This window comes from Pavona decussata, unplaced genomic scaffold (assembly GCF_977016875.1).
Source record: "Pavona decussata unplaced genomic scaffold, jaPavDecu1.1 SCAFFOLD_201, whole genome shotgun sequence".
NCBI lineage: Eukaryota > Metazoa > Cnidaria > Anthozoa > Scleractinia > Agariciidae > Pavona > Pavona decussata.
Genome location: NW_028145609.1, coordinates 994,750 through 1,019,864, shown reverse-complemented (window position 1 = coordinate 1,019,864; position 25,115 = coordinate 994,750). Strand labels below are relative to the sequence as shown.

Genomic DNA, 25,115 nt, shown 5'->3' with positions numbered 1-25,115 from the left:
TGCTATAACGCATGCATGTGTGCATTACAGTAACACTTTGCCCTCAATTTAGCCAATCAGAGCGCGTGTTTTATCGGATACAAGAATTGGCCATATAGTGAGGACTTTAATTATTCAACACATTACAACACCGTCTAAAATAGTTCATAGTACACTCAACATTCTTCCCCGTACAAAACAGATTGTACAATAGACGTAATTTCAAATTTCATGGGGAATAAGGTAACAAATAATGAAGACCATCTACACATTTAATTTCTGCTGTACATTTTTTTTTTATCCGAATGTTTAATAATAAATCAATTGTTCTGGTCAATCTTGCAGAAAATTGCCTGATTTTAGTTGCCCACGGTATATCGTCGCCTAAGTATCAGGCAGAGGTTTTGTCTGTTCGAAAGCTATCTTTGGGTAAAATTAACAGAACTCTACACTAAAAAATATGCCTAACAACAGCAATTGAATTCATTTCACAAATAAAAATAAACTGTGTACATGAAGGGTTGCTTTCCCGTGAGAACAAACAAAACACAACAACAAGAATGAATTATCCATCTTGTTAGTTTATTGTAAATTATTAACATACAGTTTCCATTATTACGCATAGTTTGATACAATTTAACACCTTTCCTTACGTACGTAATCTACCAAACATGAAGAAGTATCTGTACGGAGTTTATAGGAAACAAGCAGATTATTTGTGCAAAGCGCGACTAAAACCTGTCCTGGGCCCTGTTCCCGGGCACTGAAAAGGACATTGAACAGACCCTTTGGTGCCCAAAGAGCAAACATCTTCTCGTTCGTCAATTTAGCGCCCTCCATTATTTGTTTTTAGTGTATCGAAGGGAGGCATGGGGAAAAATCTTGGGAACTGAAACTTTAATCCGGTTCAGACAAGTGTCCGTACCCAGGAACAGTGCCCTAGTACTATCTTTGGAGGTAGTGGACGTGCCATGAAAGCCTGTGGTTACAAGACTACACATCTTTCAATGCTTTATTCTATGTAGATGATACCTTTAATTTGGTTTTTGTTTGTTTGACTCAGAGTATGGTGCTCTTATGTTTTTTTCAATAATATTGATTCTTGGCATCCTTTTATTCGGTTTACTGAGGAAAAGGAGGTCGACCACAAGTTGTCGTTTCTTAATGTTCTGATTAACAACATGTTCATACAAGCTTTGGCGTATCAGAATCTACAAGATAAATAATTACGTTGAATGGTTTTCACAACGAGGTAAAGAACATTCTATGCAAAAGCATGTTATCTACCAACACAAATGATCGGGTGATCAGGCAATACACGGAAACCTGCTTACACTGGTCTATTGGGTTCCAGTTCTTCTCACATTTTTACAAATTACCTTATGTAGGTTACTTTTCCAAAGCTGCTCAATATAAGATCAGACAACTCTGTAAGCATTATCGTAACAATATATTTGGCGTGAAGGACCCTGTCCCAAAAAGGCAGTCGCTGTGGTAACAAGCCGGAATGCTTGTTATGTTTGCGAGTCTGACCTAAAACATCTCGCCATTTGCATCTGTCAACATCTTTTTTTTTTTTATTTTTTCGGACAGGGCCTTTCGCGTTTACAAGCATCTTCAGAATTCTGAGGCGCGCCGCTCGGCATGTTCGTCGGAATCGTTTTTTATCTATTTTAAATCATGCTACGACTAAATTTTGGCCTAACATCAAAGAATCACTACATATCCTTAGGGAAAAACTCAAATTAAACTAACAAATTCGGCATATGTTAATTCAAGTCTCTCATACAAAAACCTCGATAACAACATAAAACAAAAGAAACAAAAAGAAGCAAAGTTACAACTATTTGTATACTATCCACCCGGAATTTTCATCCCATGTTAAACTGTGTGAGAGTCAATCCACGTCACGTGTGAGTGGCGTGACCGGTATTTTTTTAATTTTGAATGGAATTTTGAAATTTACATGTCAGTTTTGAACATCGCCAACGAGATTTCAGAGTTGCTGTAGTTTATTGACGGTATAAGGCTATGAAATTTTTCTTTAAATTACAGCATTAAGTATTTCAAGAATAACAATTGTTTCCCAAGTTTTTACATTATTTTTTCAGTTTATGCGTTGTTTTTTTTTTTTTTTTTTCGGAAAGGTTACCAGAAAAATGTTCAAGATTCCATTCAAATGTGAGACATTACAAAGAGGAATTCCAATGTTCATTTTATTCTCGGAATACTTGGTCACGCGACACGTTGATTGACGGTAATTCTTTGCTTATTTCAAATTAATCGTTAAAGTAAGAAACATTTTGTTGTTTTGTCGTCTCTAACAACATAAACCCTTGTGATTACTATAACTAATTAACAACATCATAATACAGTTTAGTTTCTATCGGAAAACAGTTTCACCTGAATCTGTCTAAAATTGAAATTGATCACGAGATTCAGCTATTCGATACGTAACTCTCCACTACAAGGCAAGCTTCCCTGGAAGCTTTGAAATGACTTGGGCTACTACTTTACTGCTAAACCTTGTCAAATGGGGAAAAGAAAAGAAAAAAAAAGGAAGTATGGCGCCAATCTAAAGCCCTCAGCGAACAAACACTTTCCAGAAATCCCCAGAAGATACTCCAACAAGGTAATCATCACATTCCCACCTGTCGCCGCCCAAGTAAAGTAACCAATGATAGTTCCCATGTACGAAAGCAGGGCAATCGAATAACCGGTTTTCAGGGAGTCCATGTTGGTCGATATAAAACAAACGTTCAATCCCCCATTTACCAACGAACTTATTATTGTTTTCCCATCCCCACTTATCACAAGTTTTATCTAGGTTAGAGTTGTCATCACTCATTCTCAAATACGAACCACAAGAGTCAGGCATATCATCCCTTTGATTGCTAAAGTATTGGACGGCAGCTTCACCTGTGCTGTTCAGAGCCGTGGCGATATGGAATGTTCTTCCCCATTTCTTTCTGCAGTGAAATCTTACTTGAGTGAAGTTCAGGTATGTTCTCAGCTCTTTCATGACGCTTGTTGTGATAAACATCTGATTGCTGCTTATTCCAAGGAGTGAAGTGCTAAGTGGCAGCTGAGAGGGAGGTGTTGAGCTTTGCATCACATAACTGGAGACACGAAGCCATCCCCCTGAAGTCAGAGGAGATTAATTGTTATATATGACCATTAAGCAGCAGGAAAAAGAAGAGCCTGTAAAATTGATACAATTTTCTGCGTATTTTGTGTTTTTATTTTTTTAATACTCGAGGTGAAACCATCAGATAACGATTGAATTTATCTAAGGCCACGCCTGAAGGTTTTCAACATTTAATGAGGAACCTGTGACATAAGCAACTTTGACATGTGTGAGTCATCTGTGACTCCCAACAATTTGTTGTATTAATTCAAAGTAATCGAAATTTAAGTACATGCGTTTCTCCTTTGCTGTAAAAACCCAATTAAAGCATTGCATGCTCGTTTGACAAAAAGAAAATGTTGATTAGTTTTAGTGCAAATGAACTGTTTTTTAAGGTAAAGTATTTTAGGAGTTTTCCTGGACATACAAAATGGACAAAATATAGGGAGTGTATTTTCTAAAAATAAAGAAAACGTATTATTCGTGGGCGATAAAAAGCTCGCTCGTTGCCATGGTAACGCTACCTAGTTTAACAACAAGTGGCAAAGTACATTCTTTCTAAGTTAATCTTGCACCATGTAACCCCCTGCTACCCCTCCGTGCTGGGGCACCTAGAACTACTTGGTATGTAAACAACGTTTACTAACACCTGTATACTTGAAACTGTGTTTGGCAAACTCTATTTCTGGCCGAAAACTAGATTTTATTTCAGATTCGAAAATCCGCCAAACATTGAAATATATTTTCTCCGAGTTTACAGTTTTCATTAATAAGGGCGTTCAATTGAATTAAATTTGGTTTGTGATTAATGAATTTCTCTCAAAAACGACGGGAAAGTTTGCATAAATTGCCATTAAATATTTGCTCCAAAAATTGTAATTTTGAAGGAAAATGTTATAAGCTTACTAATTCTCTCCAAAACAAATTGCTCACCGATAGAAAAGAAATCTGTTCTAACCTCACGTTACCAGACACCCAAAAACAAAAAGGATTACCAAATAATCGCATTGAATGCACACATAATGTCTTGGCGTGCAACAAGCGTGTTGTTGGGGACTAGTGTGCAGGGAACATTTGGGAAAATGTCCCAGTGCAGTATGTCGAGGTTTCCTTCCAAAGAAAAAAAAAAAGGAAAAAAAGGGCAGTCAAAAGTAATCGTCATTTCACACGCTTACGCAAGAAAAATGGTTGAGGTGGAAAGTTTTTGATCCTCACCTCCGTCAGTAGTCATGTCGCAGTAAACTTTCAATGGATCGCCACTCCATCCAGGGTTAATCCAGTAATCCCCATCTCCCTTTGAGGTACCATACTCCCGGATGTCTTTGCATGATCTTGCAGGAACTTCGAAATACCAGCCCCGTGGTTCTAAAGTTATAAAATTTATGTTAATATTCATCAACGCCCAGAAAAGTAAATTAAAAACAACAGAAACAATTCAATAAAGAACAAAGTAAAGCAGGAACCTTAAAAGAGACAGCGATTAAAAGGCTTGGGAGATCTACTGAAATAAAGGCAAGTTAGAGCCTTTTTTTAAGTATTTATCCCACAAACATGGCCATGATCGAGCCTTTTTTTTTCGGAGTGGGCATTGCATTGAAAAGGTACCAAGAATCGTTGAGATGTATGTGCACATTTCCCATTGAAAAACACAAAGCGGTGTGTTGTATCACGAATAAATTAGCCGCCGTTTAATTTATCACCAACCAATCTTTGTTAGCAACCCAGAAATTATCAGGCCTTCCGTATAAACAGTCCCTTCCCATCAACCGCATCTCGTTCTTCAGGCAAAGAAATAGAGCTGCGAACTTTGCAAAACTGACAATAGAACTGTACAAAGTCAGTGAAAGTTTTCTTGCCGAACTTTTACAATGAAAGGGAATATATGAAAATTCACGCGTTTGAACTGCGGAAGAAAGAATGAATAAGAGAATGATCATCGCAGTTATATACGCAACTTAAGCAGTTGCGAAATTAAAGAAAGCCTGCAAAAAATTCAGGCTTGAACGGGATTCGAAGCCATGACCTCTGCACCGGTGCAGTGCTCTACCAATTGATCTATCAAGCGGGAGCTCGTCAATTTGTGAATTCGTAGTGATGATATGAAAGTGAATATAAAAAAAAATTCATACATTTGAGACTGCGGGTTACAACTTGGTGTTATAGAGCACGAATATATGCTAATTAGGATATGCTAATTTAGGGTATGCTTACAAAGTAACGAAGGTTCTTTGGTTCATGGGTAGGGTTGATAGAGTTTGTGGTTTTTATGGTTTCCTGGTTTCAATGGTTTCGTAGTTTCATGGGTTTCGTAATTTCACTGGTTTCATGGTTTCAAAAGTTTCATGGTGTCACGGGTTTCATGGTTTCATGGTTTCACGGGTTTCGTGGTTTCACGGGTTTCATGGTTTCAACGGTTTCATGGTTTCACGGGTTTCATGGTGTCACGAGTTTTATGGTTTCACGATTTCATGGTTTCATGATTTCACGGGTTTCGTGGCCTCACTAGTTTCATGGTTTCACAGGTTTCATGGTGTCACGAGTTTTATGGTTTCACGATTTCATGGTTTCATGGTTTCACGGGTTTCATGATTTCACTGGTTTCATGGTTTCACGGGTTTCGTGGTTTTAGGGTTTCATAGGTTTCGTGGTTTCAATGGTTTCATGGTGTCACGGGTTTCACGGTTTTATGGGTTTCATGGTTTCAACAGTTTCATGGTGTCACGGGTTTCATTTTTTTCACTGGCTTCGTGGTTTCAACGGTTTCATGGTTTCACGGGTTTTATGGCCTTCAAAGGAAATTGAAGCTGATGTAGAATTTTTAGTATTTTTTTCTTTTTGCCCAAGCCACACGGAGGATATGTATATTATGAAAACACTATCGAGGAACAACCTCACATGGATAAAAAGACGTATTTTACTCACCTTTCACTGTTAAAGTGAGCCTTTCTGTCGGTCCATCTCCATAATCATTGAACGGGATACATCTGTAGCTGACCTGATTTACTCTTTCACCAACTTTCGTTGTATACGTTTCAGCATTACCACCTGTTGAAGTGTTAAATATACTCTCCTGCTCTTTGTAGAATCGATACTTTGCAGGTGGGTTGGCCTGTGCACTGCACGTCATGCGGAAGGATACATTCACAACAAGATAGTCGTAACTCAATTCAGCTGACAGAAGTGTGTTGATTGGACGATAATCTAAAATGAATGAACGTCTTAATGGTTAATGTTGTTTGATAAGTTTTGTGAATTTATTCATGCCTGAATCTTTTTGTTGATCCTTTAAAAAATAATAAGAAAACAAATTGAACTTGTGAACCACTTCTGCATTGTACTCAAGTTCTTTTATTCAATTTATACTTTGATAATTCAAATTAATCTCGCGTTTGTCTCACGATTGTGTAGCATAGGTAATGATCGCGACCGTTCTCCCGCAATATGTGTTAGTCTTCATCAGGCGATCCTTTCAATTAGCTGTGCATGCAATTCAAGTAGCACCATGGCCGACGACGATGGCGCGTTTCGATTCTCGCCAGTTCGGTTGTTAGCGATTACGGGATTTCGATCGTCGTTGATCGTACTGAGGTATCCAGGCCGCTGGTATTTCAATTCTATTAACACTATTAATCGAAATGCACCAATAATTATCAACCATGTTGATACACAGCCAGGCTGAGTTAGGCGACGCCATTACCTGACAAATACCAGCAGTATAGAGGTCAAAACGTCACGATCAGCACCTATGCTATATAATCGTGACCCAGACGATTATTTGAGCTATCATTTCAAATCTAGACTGCAAGCGGTCCCTTCGGGTGGCGCGAAATAGCCGAGTAAAAAAGCGGCCAGACTGGAGCGAGGAGAAAAATCGAGAAGGGGATACAATCTCGCCGCTTTTACGCTCGGCTATTTCGCGCTCTCTCGATTATCCAGAAAGGGACCGCTTGCAGTCTATTTTAAATCACAACGACTAACGCCTCTCATGAGAAATGATTCTTTGTATGCTCAAAAGGCTTTATTTAGAGTAAGTACTTTATAAGAACAATTTATTAGGTAAATCGACTTTTCTAAAGCAAGATTTATGTAACATTTATAACCCTTTTCTTCCCTTGATTTGAGAAATAAAATTGTCGAAGGTGAAATTGAAACAAAAGGTCTCTAAGATGTCGATATCTCTCAACCGAATTTTAACAGATTGAAAGGAGCTTAACAGTTCAAATTCCCGTTGAAGAAGGCAACGTATGTCTTGCCACCTCAAAATATTAACTCTCATTAATAAAAATTGATGAAGCCTGAAAAAGCAAAAATTCACACGAGAGCCTTTCCATTCCATGTCATTGTATCTAAAACGGAAAATAGAAACTAAATAGTTTGGGTCTCGAAATTTGCATTATTGCTATTGATATGCGGTGTTGTGTTGGACCCGACTCAAAATTATTTCTCGTTTCAATAGAAACAACACTTTTTCAAGAATCTGAAGCAAAAGGTCTTTATAGACAATTTCAGACATATTTTTATTTTAGATTGAAAACCTGAATATTTAAGTGTTTACTCTTGTGAAGCCATGTTTTATTTTCGTATCAAAAGCCATTTTGGTCATTTTTAAACTATTCGAACTCACTTTGTACGAACACGTAGACGCTTCTATTAGCAGCATTTCCAACACCATTATTAGCAGTACATTTGTAGACTCCTTCATCCTGTTTGCCTCTGATGTTCAAAGGAAACGTGACAACACTGTCATCGGAAACTCGCGTCCACTTGATGTTTGGTGTTGGATCACCATACGCTGTACAGCTAAGTGTCAAAATATCCCCCTCATTCTTTGTTTGGTTTCCAGAGATGTCGGTAACCTCTGGTGGCTCTGTAGAGAGATGAACAATAAGAAATCTTTAATTATGACAATACCCAAATATATGGATTTGCTTGAAACCATTCATGAGTGTAGAGCAAATCGTTAGATCCCCAACTCACGAATATTGTCATACTCTAGATCGATCGTGTTAGTTGTGTATGTTATAACACGATCGTCCGATTTGCTGTATCTCCTAGCGGCAGATGCAATTATCTGCCATCCCTGTCTAGTCTCCATCATTTAAGACTGAACTGAGATTTTTTAGGAAGATCAAGTCTGTTGATGTAGATTCAGTCAAGGACGGTCTTCTGGCTTCGAATCTGCTTAAACTTATTCTCCTGACAACCTAGAGGAACTCATAATCGCCATCGATTCTGGATGATATTGCGTCGTTTATTTCCAGGGTTGTTAGCATCAAACCCCGCGTATCTTGCATTAATAACAAAATTAAGGCTGCAAAACATCTCAAAAGGGCAACTGAAAGGAAGTGGAGGAACTCCGGTCTTCCGTCCGATCTAAATCGTTGTAAGTCTTATATACATCAAATTTCTTCATGCATGAAGCAGGTGATTTCGCTAAAGAAGAACAAATGTAATCCGTATAATACGATTACTTCTAACTACCCGGGAAAAACGTGGAAGACTTGACCAATTCTTTTTCAAGTTACAATCCATTCCATCCTAGGCATCAGCAGCCATATTTTACTCAGCACTGGGCTATCAGAGCCACTAGTAAATGTATTCGGTTTTTACCAACACCAGTTTACAGGTCATTGGCACATGGATTATACAGGCCAAGGACGTATTGAAGATAGCGCGATATGACAATATAAAAAAGGCTGATTGGTGGTATTTCATCTGAATGGTAATGTTTTATGACTATATTACAGAACGCCTTATTCTATCTGTGGAAGTTACTCTACATTTAAAACTTGCAAAGCAAGATGAGGCTAAACTTGGAGGTCGTGGAAGTTTTTTAAATTTTGCAAAAGTAGTCAGTGAAACAGTTTTCAAATACCGTTCACTCTAGTAAAATTTAATAGATTTAAACGATATCTTATTACAATTTTTCAAAGTAATTGGAGTTGATGTAGAATTCTTAACCTTTTTCTGTTTGCCTATGCCACACAGAAGATATCTATATTATGAATAAACTATGGAGAAACAACATACGTATTTTACTCACCTTTCACTGTTAAAGTGAGCCTTTCTGTCGGTCCATCTCCATAATCATTGAACGGGATACATCTGTAGCTGACCTGATTGATTCTTTCACCAACTTTTGTTGTATACGTTTCAGCATTACCGCCAGTTGTAGTGTTAAATAAACTCTCCTGTTCTTTGTAGAATCGATACTTTGCAGGTGGGTTGGCCTGTGCACTGCACGTGATGCGGAAGGATACATTCACAACAACATAGTCGTAACTCAATTCAGCTGACAGACGTGTGTTGATTGGACGATAATCTACAATGAATGAACGTCTTAATGGTTAATGCTGTTTGGTAAGTTTCGTGAATTCATTCATGCTTGAATCTTTTTGCTGATCCTTAAAATAATAATAATAATAATAATAATAATAATAATAATAATAATAATAATAATAAAACAAATTGAACTTGTGAACCACTTGTGCATTATGCTCAAGTTCTTTTATTCAATTTATACTTTGATAATTCAAATTAATCGTACGTTTGTCTCACGATTGTGTAGCATAGGTAATGATCGCCAACGTTTTCCCGCGATGTATGTTGGTCTTCATCAGGCCATGCTGTCAACTGGCTGTGTATCAGTTCAAGTAGAACCATGGCTGATGACGATGGTGCATTTCGACTCTCGCCAGTTTGCTTGTTAGTGATTAAGGCATTTCGATCGTCGTTGATTATACTGAGGTATCCAGGCCGCTGGTATTTCAATTCTATTAACACTGTTGATCGAAATGCACCAACCATTATCAACCATGTTGATACACAGCCAGTCTGAGCTAGGCGACGCCATTACCTGACAAATATCAGCAGTACAGAGGTCAAAACGTCACGATCAGCACTTATGCTATATAATCGTGACCCAGACGATTATTTGAGCTATCATTTAAATCTAGACTGCAAGCAGTCTCCTTCTGGATAGTCGAGAAGGCGCGAAATAGCCGAGTAAAAAAGTGGCGAGACTGGAGCGAGGAGAAAAATCGAGAAGGGGCTCCAATCTCGCCGCTTTTACGCTCGGCTATTTTGCGCTCTCTCGATTATCCAGAAAGGGACCGCTTGCAGTCTATTTTAAATCACAACGACTTACGCCTCTCATGAGAAATAATTCTTTGCATGCTCAAAAGGTGTTATTTAGAGTGAGCACTTTACGAGAACAATTTATTAGGTAAATCGACTTTTTTAAAGCAAGATTTAGGTAACATTTATAACCCTTATCTTTCTTTGATTTGAGAAATAAAATTTTCGAAGGTGAAATTGACACGAAACGTCTCTAAGATGTCGATATCTCTCAACCGAAGTTTAACACATTGAAAGGAGCTTAACAATTCAAATTCCCGTTAAGGAAGGCAAAGTATGTCTTGCCATGTCAAATATTAGCTCTCATTAATAAAAACTAATGAAGCCTTAAAAAAGCAAAAAATTCACATGAGAGCCTTTCCATTCTATGTAATTTTACCTAAAAGCGAAAACGGAAACTGAATAGTTTGGGTCTCGAAAATTACTTTGTTGATATTGATATGCGGTGTTGTGTTGGACCCGACTCAAAATTATTTCTCGCCTCAATAGAAACAACATTTTTTTTCAAGAATCTGAAGCAAAGGTTCTTTATAGAGAATTTCAGACAAATTTTATTTTAGATTGAAAACTTGAATAGTTAAACATTTAGTCTTGTGAAGCCATTTTTTTATTTTCATATTAAACCCATTTTAGTCATTTTTAAACTACTAGAACTCACTTTGTACGAACACGTAGACGCTTCTATTAGCAGCATTTCCAACACCATTATCAGCAGTACATTTGTAGACTCCTTCATCCTGTTTGCCACTGATGTTGAAAGGAAACGTGACAACACTGTCATCGGAAACTCGCGTCCACTTGATGTTTGGTGTTGGATCACCATACGCTGTACAGCTGAGTGTCAAAACATCCCCCTCATTCTTTGTTTGGTTTTTAGAGATGTCGGTAATTTCTGGTGGATCTGTAACGAAATTAACAACGAGAGAACGTAAAATAAAGAAAAATACCAATTGCCGTCGTGTATTCAGTTCTCTACCCACCTGTACAAGAGGTGCGTTCAATCTCTGCGGCTATTCTATCCAGTAAATTTTTAACGCGTTCTTGTTCTTTCTTGCCGTCTTCGTTTTGCTTCTTGATCTCATCAAGGACTTTCATTTCTTCTGGGGAAGCTGAAAGCAAATTGTTTAGTAACCAACTGTAAAAAAAAAATATCCATCACTAGCAGGATAAGTATGTCAGTCACCATAAAGCGGTGATGTCTTAAAATTGAACATAAAAGTACGTTTGTTGAACTGTTCATAATCAGAATGAGGGCCCCACTGAAAAACCCCTTTGTAATATTCGGGCTACCTGGATGATGATAATGATAATGATGATGATGATGATGATGATGATGATGATGATGATGATGATGATGATAATGATGATGATGATGATGATGATTATTGTTATTATTATTATTAATCACCACAACTTTTCCCTTTGTGATTGGAGTCCACTTTGTAAAGTGGGTTTTCATGAAATAATACCCTACGCAGGTTCGAAAAGCACAAGTTGAATATATATTATTCACAGCCTAGAGAATTTTTATTATCTCGCGTGCTGAAAATTCGTGCACTATGCGTCATTTCGGGGAGACATCGTGGTGCTGGTTGGACCAAAGACCCCTCAGAAGCACGGCCTGTAGATGCGATATTTCAAAATTTTCAATTACGGCCATGCTGTTGCTTTAACCTGAAGTCGGGGGGCACGAGCTCAAATCCGGTAGCTTCTGGCATGGTGATCGTCCTGTGATTTGGTTTTTAGCAAACCACGCGCGTGTGCTGTGTTGAAGGCTTGTTTTAGGTTGCGGGTATTATCGGCAAATTGCAAATAATTCGCGATGAATATGTTAAAACGTTTTCCTCTAAGACTAAAAGTTCCCCATGTTGGTAAAGTTTTTGAAACAGTTTGAGCCTTCTGCATGTGCGTCAATTTTTTAAGAAAAGTGCGGAGAGCTGACCTTTTACTGATTGTTTGTAGCTGCGGCAAAGTAATCCCATGTTCGTCTTATTCCGTCGCGGAAGAGAGTTTTCAACTTCTTACAAAGAAAACGTTCGCTGTACAGACTGATATACGACAGAAAAAATAGTTTGTCTGGCGATAGACGGGCTAGAAAAATTAACGCAAAGAGAAGATGACCCTAACGATTCTTCAGGTGAAAGACGTATGTGTGAACGACCCTAAAGTCTGTTTTGGCCAGTAAAGCCTGGTTTTCACTAGCTACACGAGTGCAGACGGAAGCAAAAGTGCAAGCATAAGAATGCTTATTTCACCAAGAAAACGCCTTCGACGCAAGCATTAGCACAAGCTTTGCTTGTGCTCGTGCTTGTGCTTATGTTCTTGCTTCGCATTCGTTTTCACTTGACAAAAAGCTCTTCTGCTTGTGCTTGGGCTTGCGCCTATGCTTGCTTCGCTAGTGAAAACCAGGCTTAAACGCTTTTAAAATTTATCTTCCAAAGCTGAATCCCGGAGTATTTTGCTCGTGACAAAGGCCTAAAGCGAAGAGAAAATTTTAAAGAAACTGATAAAATCTGGTATTGTAAAGCCTCTTTTGGAAAAAAGTACCTTAGGCACATTAATGATTACAGTTTCTTAGGAGTTAAAACTTTCACAGCAGTAAACAGCAAAGATGGATGTACCAAAATACGTATAAGCCAAATTAAAGTGAGCCTTCCCACAGCAAGAAGACGTCTTGAGTTAGCCACACATTCAACGCATCTGTGGCTAAGGTAAGACGTCTACGGCTTAGCTTGTTCCAATTTATGTACGGATCCCGAAAGTGTAGCTAAGCTTAAGTGAAAACAACGCATGTGTCAGTGGTCGACGACGTTTTGTGGTGCAAATAAGTAAGCGATAACAGAGCATTTAACAAAGGCCATTCTTTGAAATATTAATCAGTTGTGGATGATGGATGACAAAAAATGATGCCAAACAAAAGATTATGAATGTTGCAAACGGTTGTTGATGAGAAAATAACGTTTTGGGTAAACGTTATTCGTGCATGTCAGCCGCACTATACAGAAAATTATCAGAAAAACGAGAACACAACAACTTTTTTGCAAGCAGACGGTAATTGTTTAACAAATTGGTATGACATTTAAAACAATTTTCGGCAAACGCCATTCGTGCATACGATTATTAAAATCAGCGGTTGATAATTCGAGGGAAAGAAAAGGGACATTTTGGTTGGTATGGTTTCATAAACTGTCAAGAAAATTTAATTCGAAAAATGGTCCCAAATCGAAAAAAACAAAACTAGCTCCCAAGTACAGTAAACTACAACTGTATGTTGCTACTCGTATGTAACAGAGCGTTAACAAAACTGTATTCAGCCTTGAAATGGTGATAACTAACTATATATGCTTATTCGGAGAAAACCTGTCGAATAGATGCCTCACGATGCTGATTGCTAATTGCACTCGGCTGGCAAATTTATGACACTGCCTTGATCTAAAACTATTAATTTGAGAGAAAAGCATTAAGAAAAAGACACAATCACAAGCAGCCGTGTAAAGTGGGCTAATTTAGAAAACTTGGCGTTTGGAAAATGAAATCAACAAATTACATTTTGCTATATTTTATATTTGTCCGATTCCCTTGCTTATTCCTTCATCCTCGATCAAGAGAAGATCATCAAGTTTTAGAAATCATCGAGGAAGCATCAACGAACTCAGTATAGGGAAATCCTTCACTCAGAAAGCTAAATTTGCAACTCGCTCTTTCCACGGATCGAACGTTCATACTTTTTGGCTACCATCTCAACACATGAAAGAAGGTTAACAATTTGACGTCAGTTTTCCATGCGCCTGTTCTGTTATTGATCATGAATTTCGTCATAACATTGTCAAAGTAGCTGTGGATCCACAAGGAATAGCCGAGAAAAATGCGAGAAAATTAAATTTTATTTAATCTGATGCGACCAAAGTAAAAAAAAAAACTTCTTTCGCTCTCTTAATGGTTAATGGAAAAAAGGGAGTCTTTTTATTGGTTGAAAAGTGGCAGCTTGACGTTTGGTTGTTTTAAATTACCCTTTCTTTTTCGTTGCGTGGGCATCGCACAAATTATAAATTCATGTATCTGTCCCCTTATTGACAATGAAAATTTGCCAATTAGCGTGCGAGAATTTCTGCAGTCAATGCAAAATAAACATTCGATCATGGCTAAAGCGAGTTTGGTTAAGGTTAGGGAAACACCGAGAATCGCGGGAAAACAAAACCAACTATAAAATTAAGTGCATATTATATCCTTCAAAGGCATTCTCATTGCCACGAATTGACATCGTTATCACGAACGACCTGCTGCCCTCTTGTCTCGTAGCTCAGTCGATAGAGCAGTGATCGATGTAATCCGGAGGTCGTGGGCTAGATTCGATTTTTTTTATCTCCTGCAGTTTTCCATTTCCTTCCTAGGGCTGACACACAGTCGAAAATCCAAAGGTTCATCTCAACATTTTAACTTTCTCTGATTCATCATAAAATGGTTAATAAACAGACCAAAAAGAACTAGAGTACTAAAGTGAATGGTTTCCGTTTATTTAAAAACTTCCCTTTAACAATTGCATTGTTTGCGCTGGTTGACAAATTTCGTCGTTTCTAGCAATAATTTCGGAAAGAGGGCATTTAATTTTTCCCTGTTAGGCAGCTTGTCTCCTGCATTTTCAGATCGATGCTTTAAACGATTTTGCTTCGATAGTTTTACAATAAGATTTAAATTTTAAACAACCTGCCACAACTTATAGGAGACATATTTTTGCTCGCCGTACAGAGCAAAGTGAGTGGAAAGACTTGTGAAAATGCACCTGTCTAAGCCTAATTTGTTTTTGGTGACTTGAACACGAAATTAGTACATTTTTCCGCTTTTCAATTCTGAACCTCGACCAGCTTTACCATACTTTCTATGGTAAAATGACAAAACCATTTGTATTTTCCCTCTGTTTTAAGGCAGTAAACGTTTCCTTTACAACGCGCAGGAAAAGCCTAAACATTAAATTTATCCTTGTTGGCGAGCCGGTATCATGTGAGACAGAGAGAGACGTGAAAAGTTAAGAAATTGTCATAAGGAACGTGTAAAATAAGTAATTGAAATTTGTGGTGCTTAAATTCATATCCAGACTTCATCACAAACGAAAGCTCGAATTTTGCACTCTATCTATATTTCAATTCTCCCTGGAACCTCTATTAGTCTTTTTTCGTATTTTGGTTAAATAACCTCATGCAAGGACCCGTTAGTTTTCCAGCCCCTATAGCTTATCAAACCCAGTAAGAGTTGATGTCAGATAAATCGATAAATATCCTACAAGAAGAATTTACCTTACATAATCAATAAAGATCAAGAAAGTTTTAGGGAGATGGTAGGTTTTGATGATTGGCTTTTGGGAAATGGGACCCTGTAGATCCTATGACACATTTTTGGTTAAAAAAAAGTCCGTCAAAAGTAATTTCCTTACCTTGCTGGGCTTCTGTATTACACTGCCGCCAAGTTCCCCAAAGAAAACACAAGAGAAGGAAATCAAGAATGGAGAGGAAACAACCTGCCATACTTGAATGGAGACAGCTTGATGCCAAATAATAATTCACTGTATGTAGTAGTCTTGGTTAATACGGAACTAAGAGCGACTGATTGGTCACTGACAGAGGGATTAAAAATCAACAAATAGACGAATTTTATCATCCATGAATTCAAAATAATGACCATGGATCTCTCCTATTGGCTGTAAAAAGACACCTACACCTTTACTCTTTTAGACGTCCTCTGTAGGATTTCGACAATATTTTTTTCGAAAAAAGAGTGAAATAAAACAGCGAAAGAAAAAAGTTTGCTGAAGGCATATATTTTCCTACACACAGAAAAGCAGCAATTTTATTGAAATTCAAGTAAGATAACAAAGGGTGATAAACATTTCAAAAAAAAATAGAAAAATAATTGTTTACAATACGTTTCGTATAGTCAATTAACGGTGCATTGTATTTAGCAATGACGTGGTATTCATATGTTCTCTGCATGGCTTTTCAAGTCTTGTGTTTCGTTCAAAAAGAATTTCTTCTGTTCGTTTTCTTTGGTGACAGGCATTAATTTCTCTCTTACTCGTACTCTGATCTGAAGGTCCCCATTATTCACAGCCTGGGGAATATTTATTTTTAGTATATACCACACAAGTGGTACTTTTCGCGTGCGTTAATTAGCTAGCTCGGAGGTGATTAGCAAAGCACTATTCACCTCCGAGCAGCTGAAGAGAAACAAGATAGCTTCCCCTTTAGCCACGGTTACTTAAGAGGAAATTATTTCGCTAAACGAGGCGGCTGTTAAAAAAAATACGGAAGTGGCAACAAGGTTTGGTTTGACGGCATTAAATGGTAAGTTATTTAATCTTCTAAACCTCATATTCTAAGGCAAAAATGAAAATACAATCCCTTGTTTACAAAACTGCCGAGCACTAAAATTACATTGAAAACAAGGAAACATCTAATATTTTTCAGCATGGTTTCAAGAACAAGACGACGAGTTTTACAGAAAAATTGAAGACATGACACTGTAGGAACTAAACAAGTGTCTTTTTGTCTGCAAAAAAGCGAGACGGAACTTTGTACAATAAGAAATCGCTTACCGCGTGTCACGCGAGATTTTAAAATTTCATGCCGTTTGTCGGTATATTGTCAGAAATAAAACAATTTTTTGGTCTGCTAGTTATTCAGCTTGTGTGGTATATTCTAAAACAATTATTCACCTCAGTGTCGGTGAAAGTTATGGATATTTACCGAGCTGCTTCGCGGCTCAGTAAATATCCATCACTATTCACCTCCACTTCGGTGAACAATTGTTAAATACCGCGTGATGAAAACGGCTGCTCTGTGTCCTTTCGCGAAGACATCGCGGCGCTGGTTGCACCAAAGACCCCTCAGAAGCACAGCCCGTGCAGGCTACGAATAAAGAACTTCAAACGGCTGACATGTTGCTCAGTTCAACATGATTTTCGCGGCCCAAGCTCAAATGGCGCAGCTTCTTTGTCCTGTGATTTGGTTTTTAGCAAAACCACGCACTTGTGGTTTCCGAGCAGGCTTGTTCGAGGGTGCAGGTATATGATCAGCAAAACACAAATAATTTACTATGAATATGTACAAAACATTTTCCCTAAATCTAAAAGTTTCCCATTTTGTTTAAGTTTTGGAAACAGTTCGTCCCTTCTGTAGGTGGGTCACGTTTCAAGAAAATTGCGGACGGCTGAACTTTTACTGGTGATTGGTGGTTGCGACCTGCTTTATTTTCCTATTTTCGATTATATTGATACTTACCTTCATATTTTGCTGGCTGCTTTGCAATCATCACTGGATACATGATCGCGAGGAGGAGGATCATTGTTTCCTTAACCACCATGTTGTCGCTAAAAGAGATGGTTAGATGTAAGTTACTAATACATATTGCTCTTATGCCAGATTCCATTAGTGAGAGCACCTTAAGGATGTTGTGTCAAGTAAAGAGAACCAAACAGGGGCGGCGTGGCCAAGTTGCTAGTGCGCCAAACTTGTAATCCGCCGGTCTTCCGTTTAATTCCCGCGCTGGCGGTTAGCTGGAGTTGTTTTTCGGTGGCCCCGAATTTAAATTCTCGGCCAAGAATAGGCAGCTGAACGTCCGACCTCCTCTCAGTTGTCGTTTTTACACTGTTATGTTTAGTTTTAAATGTTTTTTATTTGATTTTTTTGGTGGATCGACTGGCTGGAAACTAGCTTGGTGGAGCTGAGTGCACGTTTACTATCTATATAGGCTGGTCAGTTTCATCTAAAGTGGTGTTGTTGTTGTTGTTGTTGTTTTTTTTTTTTGGAGTGATAAACAGTGTTAAATGTCAACGAAGATAACAACGTGAAAAAATCGGCAGACATCAGATACAAAGGTACCAAACGCAAAGTGTCGCAGAAACCACAAAAGTGATCAGTCGAGCTACTGGATAGATAAAATGTTCACCAAGAAAATATACTTGATAAATCCAGTATGGTATCGACTTCAGTTCTCTCTTATGGAAAAACTCAACGCTCTTTCCCATTTAAAGCAACTATTAAACTCCATCGATCTTCGTTTCGCCTCGAACTTCAAGTGTTATCATGTTGATATGCTTTTAAGTGCATCTAATTTTACCACCCCAACATAGGCTGCCTAAAGAAAAAAGGACTCGCACAATTAACAAAGCAGATAACTGTGTACAATCCATATTCATTCGTATAAGATTCTGGATAGAATTCGAATCCATTCCTCTGACCTACAGTTTCCGGGATGCATACAGCCATACCCTCGTTCTTGGGCTTCATCTCTTACTAAGTTTACTGTATTTGTACTCTTCAAAGAGTGCATCGTTATAACGTTGACTTTTTATAGGCACAAACAACTGAACAGAAGGCAAAAACAAATCAGAGAGAAGCGGTATGAGCAAAAACTAGTTTTCGGCGACAGTAAAAATTCTTCTTTGAACAGATGTCTTTCCTTTAAACACGGAACTTGCTGCTTATTGTTTGGTTTAGTGAGGTTTTTTAACACGATCTTGTATGATACTTACTTATATTTTACTTAAAAACAACGACAACAAAAAAAAAATAAATAAAACAGCGTATAGCTTGTTACTCACGGCTAGCCTTTCTTGCGGGCTTTGTGGGCAACTAAAGGGAAAAGTTGCCAAAAAAGGCAAACTTCTAATCCAAGCACTTACAACAGGCTGTAAAAACATAATGTATATTTGCATGATAACTCAACAAAGTTGAATTTAATAAGTGCAGTTTTACTCTTCTAAAACACTCTTAACCACTTTTTAAATGCCAAACAAGATATGACTATGCAACGATAATGGTCAGCACTCTTCTTCTAGTTCTTCATCTCAGAATTGAACGTTTTCTACTGTTGTTTGTCTCCAGCATTTGAAAACTAAACGAGGTTAGTGGCCGAAAAACTTAGTGCACGTCTACCATCTATATAGGCGGGTCAGTTTCATCTAAGTTGTTTTTGTTGTGTTTTTTTTTTTTTTTTTTTTTTTGGAGTGATAAACAGTGTTGAATGTCAACGAAGATAACAACGTGAAAAAATCGGCAGACATCACATACAAAGGTACCAAACGCAAAGTGTCGCAGAAACCACAAAAGTGATCAGTCGAGCTACTGGATTAATGAAAGGTTCACCAAGAAAATATACTTGATAAATCCAGTATGGTATCGACTTCAGTTCTCTCTTATGGAAAAACTCAACGCTTTTTCTCATTTAAAGCAACTATTAAACTCCATCGATCTTCGTTTCGCCTCGAACTTAATTGCTCTCTTGCTTGAAAGAGAACTCCAAATAAAGATGTATATCAAGTGTTATCATGTTGATATGCTTTTTATAATGCATCTAATTTTACGACCCCAACATAGGCTGCCTAAAGAAAAAAGGACTCGCACAATTAACAAAGCAGATAACTGTGTACAATCCGTATTCATTTGTATAAGATTCTGGATAGAATTCGAATCCATTCCTCTGACCTACAGTTTCCGGGATGCATACAACCATACCCTCGTTCTTGGGCTTCATCTCTTACTAAGTTTACTGTATTTGTACTCTTCAAAGAGTGCATCGTTATAACGTTGACTTTTTATAGGCACAAACAACTGAACAGAAGGCAAAAACAAATCAGAGAGAAGCGGTATGAGCAAAAATAATTTTCAGCGACAGTAAAAATTCCTCTTTGAACAGATGTCTTTCCTTTAAACACGGAACTTGCTGTTTATTTTTTTGGTTTAGTGAGGTTTTTTAACACGATCTTGTATGATACTTACTTATATTTTACTTTAAAAAAAACAGCGTATAACTTGTTACTCACGGCTAGCCTTTCTTGCGGGCTTTTTTTGCAACTACTGAAAGGGAAAGGTTGCCAAAAAACGCAAACTTCCAATCCAAGCACTTACAACAGGCTGTAAAAACACAATGTATATTAGCATGATAACTCAACAAAGCTGAATTTAATAAGTGCAGTTTTACTCTTCTAAAACACTCTTAACCACTTTTTAAATGCCAAACAAGATATGACTATGCAACGATAATGGTTAGCACTCTTCTTCTAGTTTTTCATCTCAGAACTGAACGTTTTCTACTGTTGTTTGTCTCCAGCATTTTGAAAACAGAACGAGGTTAGTGGCCAAAAAACTTTGTAGCCAATGATACACAGGCCTTCAGGGAAAGCCACGCTCCTGAGCCCGGTTGCATGAAGCAGCTGCCCTATCAATGACGTGCATACTAAGCAAGTGCTCAAGTAAATTTGAAAAAGGTCTCAATCATTTTCTGTAATTAAAAACGTCCCTCGATTTTTGAATGAGAGGTTTACAATTCAAAGTAAAAGTGATGCACTGGACTTGTTTAAGAAAAAAAAAAACATCAGATAAATTTGCCTCAAACTTGTACATCTCCGATACGCTTCAAAATATTTTCGAATACGCAAGTATTTTGTGTAGCAGCGATGAATATTTGCTTCACGTCTTTGAAGCTCTAGTGTTGAAGAACTACTTGTGCAACTGCTTCAGCGTTAGGGATGTAGTCACGACACAACAAGGAGTGATTATTTTTGGTATCTCTCTGTAAAGTCGACTTATAATCATATTGTTCTAGCTTCAAATGAAAACACAAATAAGTGTATGGAGCATCGGATAGGAAAAAAGAAACAGTTGAATGGACATGGATTTAGCAAAAGTAATTGACAAATAGTAGCGAAAATTCTGGTCACATGATAGCAAAATTTTAGTTTACCGAACGGCTTCTTTACCTAACCCATGAAACCATAAAACTATTAAAACCATGAAATTATGAAACCCATGAAACCATGGAACCATTGTAACCATGAAACCATTTGACCTGTGAAACAATGAAACTTGTGAAACCATGAAACAAGAGAATCCACGAAACCCGTGAAAATACAAAACCATATAAACCATGAAACCATTGCAACCACACACCCTATAAACCTTAGCCATGAACCAAAGAATATTACTTCCTTAGTAAGCATACTATAAATTAGCATATCCTAATTAGCATATATTCGTGCTCCGTAACACCAAGTTGTAACTGCGATTTTAATGTCCATTTGAATGCTGAGATGGACAATGAAGGTGGTCGGGTAGAGAAAGCAGATTCAGTGAAAAATATATGACCAAAAATTAGCATATGATCTGGTTGATTATTTGCGAATTAGAAATCCTGAAGGGAGACAATATACTTGGAGGCAAGAAATACCTCTGGTCCAGAGACGCCTTGATTATTGACTAATCAGTGACTGTATGCGAGATTTTATCGAACATGCCGATATCATACCTTCTATTAAATCTGATCAATCCGCCATTACTCTCCAAATTAATAGTATAGCAGATAAAGTTCGTGGCCCCTCACATTGGATGTTTAATTCCAGTGTTTTGGAAGATGATACTTATATTGACTTTATCAGTTCTAGTCGTGAAGTTTGGCTGAAAGAGTTTGAAGATATTCATGACAAGCAGCTTCGTTGGGATCTGGTAAAATATAAAATAAGACAAAAACTACGATCTCATACAGTAAAGGAAGGGCCAAAGAAAGACGAAAAAACTTACCGAGGCAGAAAAGCAAACTCAACGAGAGTGAAATGCTGTGCGCTACACACCCTACAGAGAAAAGTATTGAAGACCTTGAAAAGTATAAGATGGAATACGACTCAATGTACGATCATATTACGCAGGGAAACATCGTCCGATCTAAAGCCACATGGTATGAGGAAAGGGAAAAAAATAACAGATATTTTCTAAATCTTGAAAAGTCCAGAAAAACAAAAAAAAAATGTATACGAAAGGTACTTAACAACAAAGGACATCAAATAATTTAACAGCAAGGCTATCATGTCTGAATTAAAGGATTTCTATAAAGATCTCTCCGATAATAAGGACCTGGATATGGGCGTTGACGAACTGCACAATTATACTAAAAACCTTAACATACCCAAATTATCTAATGATCAGCAGCTCCTTTGCTAAAGGTCAGTTAACCCATCCTGAATGCTACAATGTTTTAAACCAATTAAAGAATGGCAAATCTCCAGGTAACGATGGCTTAACAGCTGCATTTTTCAAACATTCCTGGCCTATACTAGGGAACCTCCTAGTTGACTCCTTAAATGCTGCCCATATAAGTGGGGAACTATCAATCTCCTAACGGCAAGCAATTATTCGACTTATCGAAAAAAAAAAAAGGCAAAGACAAAGACAGACGGTACATTAAAAATTAGAGACCTATATCTCTGATAAATGTAGATTACAAGATCGGATCCAAAGCTCTAGGAACCAGATTGAAAAAGTGCTACCAGCCATCATACACGAAAATCAATCAAATACCAAAGTTTACAACATTTCCGGCTTAATAACTACTTTTAATTTTAAAAACCCTTTGATTGATTAAATTGGCGGTATCTGGTCAATACACCAGAAGCGTTTAATTTTGATGTCTCGTTTATTCGATGGGTCAAAGTTCTTTATTCTGACATCTCGAGCTGTGTAATGAAAAATGTTTTGCATCAGATCTTCTTAAAATCAAACGAGGAGTGTGTCGACCCATTGTCGCCTTACCTTTTTATTATCGCGCTTGAAGTTCTTAATATTGCAATACGTGAAAGTAAAGAAATTGTAGGTATCAAAATAGGCAATGAAGAAATAAAACGTAATGTTTTCGCTGATTATCTTACCACTTCATGGAGTGAAATTACCCCCGCGTTAGAAGGCATTTCGTCTTCGTATGCGTTAAGAAAAACTGTAGAGCACAAGGGTGCTTTCTTTTAGCCAAAATTTCAGTTCAAAATCCCAGAAAATTAGCATGTAAAATGGAAGTTTTTTTCTCCATTCGCTCCCAAATTGCAGTAAACGTAGGACAAGTGGAGTACCTCAATTGCAATTGTGATTGAAATTTTAATTGTAATTGACCACTCCCCTTGAGGCTTTTCAGAGTCAGTGAACAACAGCTAGTGGCTGAATTGCGGAGGGACCAGAGGGTGAGATCGGAAGTCCGCATATAGAGGGCGCCTCTGGCTGCCGCCTCAGTCCATATATGATCTCACCCCACCCACCCAGACCAATGAAAGCTCTAATCAGATAGACCATGACACCGGGAACTCCACGGCCTACTCTTTTCCAACAGTGCCAAGGGTTCTTTAACGTCCCACCGATAAAATTATTAGGAACAAGTGTTGTGAGACGGAACCCACGGTTTATCGTCCTTGGAAACCGTTCATTATTTATCGGAGGGGGGGGGGGGGGGGGGGACTGCGTGAAAACTTCCAAAAATACTCCTTTTTTTATCAAGACCCCCTCACTAAATTTAGGACCCCCTATTCTTTTGGGGAATTATTTCAATGCCCCCCCCCCCCCCCCCCCCAACTATAAAATACGATTTAATATAATTAATATGACTGAGTTTAGCATACTGTTAAATAAACATTATTCCATGAGCCTGCCACTCTTCCGCTGCGTGTGGTGGTTATTAACTGGGGGTGTAACGGCTCGTCATCCCATGTGTCATCTGAGCTGCCAAATTCCTCTATAATTTCTTCCTCCGAGTCATCGCTGGTGGCGTCTGCGTCTTCATCACATATTGGCCGGGCTGTAACCAAAGATTGCACTTGTCCAGTGTTTGATCGGCACGTGTGACAGGTGATACGATTAATTTTGTCCAACTTTTTCCCAGATTCTGGCAGACGATGATAGTTCAGATATTTATCTAATTGAGAAACAGTTTATTAAATCCTCCATTTACTGTTAGTTCCTCCCAATTATATTTGTCGTAGCCTTTTTCATTTCTTTTTTTGTTCATTTAATTTCCTCTGATTTGCTCGGATATTTTCTCGTCGCTTGATGTCACGAAGGTGTTCGATTGCCTTTTTTTACTAAATCGCTATCAGTCGCATATTGCATTGAGAAGTTCTCAATGTTCTCGAGATACCTGACTTAAAAAGCCGGGAAATCTGAACCCGAGGCTGGTAGTCATCAACAGATCTGATAAATAATGAACGGTCCCTTATCCGAGAAGACTAGAAAGTCTAACCATTTGCAGATGTCATTACAAAGGCAGCACTTTCTCCTCAGTTATTTAAAGACCCTGAGTGTTGGTCCGGTCGCGCCGGCCGGGGTTTGAACCCGCGACATCCCGCACGGGAGCCCAATACTCTTACTACCAACTGAGCTAACCGGTCGTCCGTTTGTTACCGTAATTTTCTTCCGCACGTCCTCTTTTACATTTAAAATTGTATGGAAGAGAAAACTGAAGTCAACATTTGCCTGACATTAATATCTGCTATAACGCATGCATGTGTGCATTACGGTAGCACTTTGCCCTCAATTTAGCCAATCAGAGCGCGTGTTATATCGGATACAAGAAATGGTCATATAGTGACGACTTTTATTACTCAACACATTGTAACTCCGTCTAAAATAGTTCATAGTACACTCAACATTCTTCCTCGTACAAAACAGATTGTACAATAGACGTAATTTCAAATCTCTTGGGGAATAAGGTAACAAATAATGAAGACCATCTACACATTTAATTTCTGTGCTAAAGTTTTATTTTCTTATCCCAATGTTTAATAATAAATCAATTATTCTGGTCAATCTTGTGAAAAATGGCCTGATTTTAGTTGCCCACGATATATCGTCGCCTAAGTATCTGGCAGAGGTTTTGTCTGTTCCAAAGCTATCTTTGGCTAAAATTAATAGAACTCTACAGTAAAAAATATGCCTAACAACACCAATTAAATTCATTTCACTAATGAGAATAAACTGTGTACATGAAGGGTTGCTTTCTCGTGAGAACAAATAAAAAACAACGACAACAATAACAACAACAAGAATGAATTATTTATCTTGTTAGTTTATTG

At 37.9% G+C, this 25,115-nt stretch overlaps 2 protein-coding genes across 12 annotated transcripts in view; one reads left to right on the top strand and one right to left on the bottom strand.

Annotated features, from left to right (window-relative positions):
* Positions 1-25,115, top strand: part of LOC146461195 (serine/threonine-protein phosphatase PP2A 65 kDa regulatory subunit-like) — a 206,075-nt gene that overhangs the window by 14,213 nt on the left and 166,747 nt on the right. The window lies entirely within an intron of this gene.
* LOC146461204 (Fc receptor-like protein 5) overlaps positions 1-25,115 on the bottom strand; it is a 288,679-nt gene that overhangs the window by 229,262 nt on the left and 34,302 nt on the right. Inside the window, exons 1-8 of one of the 3 annotated variants that reach the window (XR_014857444.1) lie at positions 17,515-17,614; positions 11,224-11,352; positions 10,902-11,144; positions 9,150-9,428; positions 7,731-7,973; positions 6,029-6,307; positions 4,322-4,471; positions 1,513-3,120 (exon numbers count right to left, since the gene is read on the bottom strand). Coding sequence is in view for 2 of the 3 variants with exons in the window: in XM_085087025.1 (XP_084943151.1) it covers positions 6,029-6,307; positions 7,731-7,973; positions 9,150-9,428; positions 10,902-11,144; positions 11,224-11,352; positions 17,515-17,596 (1,255 nt within the window). In the remaining variant the exon portion in view is untranslated. Of the gene's footprint in view, positions 1-1,512; positions 3,121-4,321; positions 4,472-6,028; positions 6,308-7,730; positions 7,974-9,149; positions 9,429-10,901; positions 11,145-11,223; positions 11,353-17,514; positions 17,615-18,836 lie in introns of those variants that run through there. The other 2 variants (XM_085087025.1, XM_085087026.1) reach the window with 2 other exon arrangements.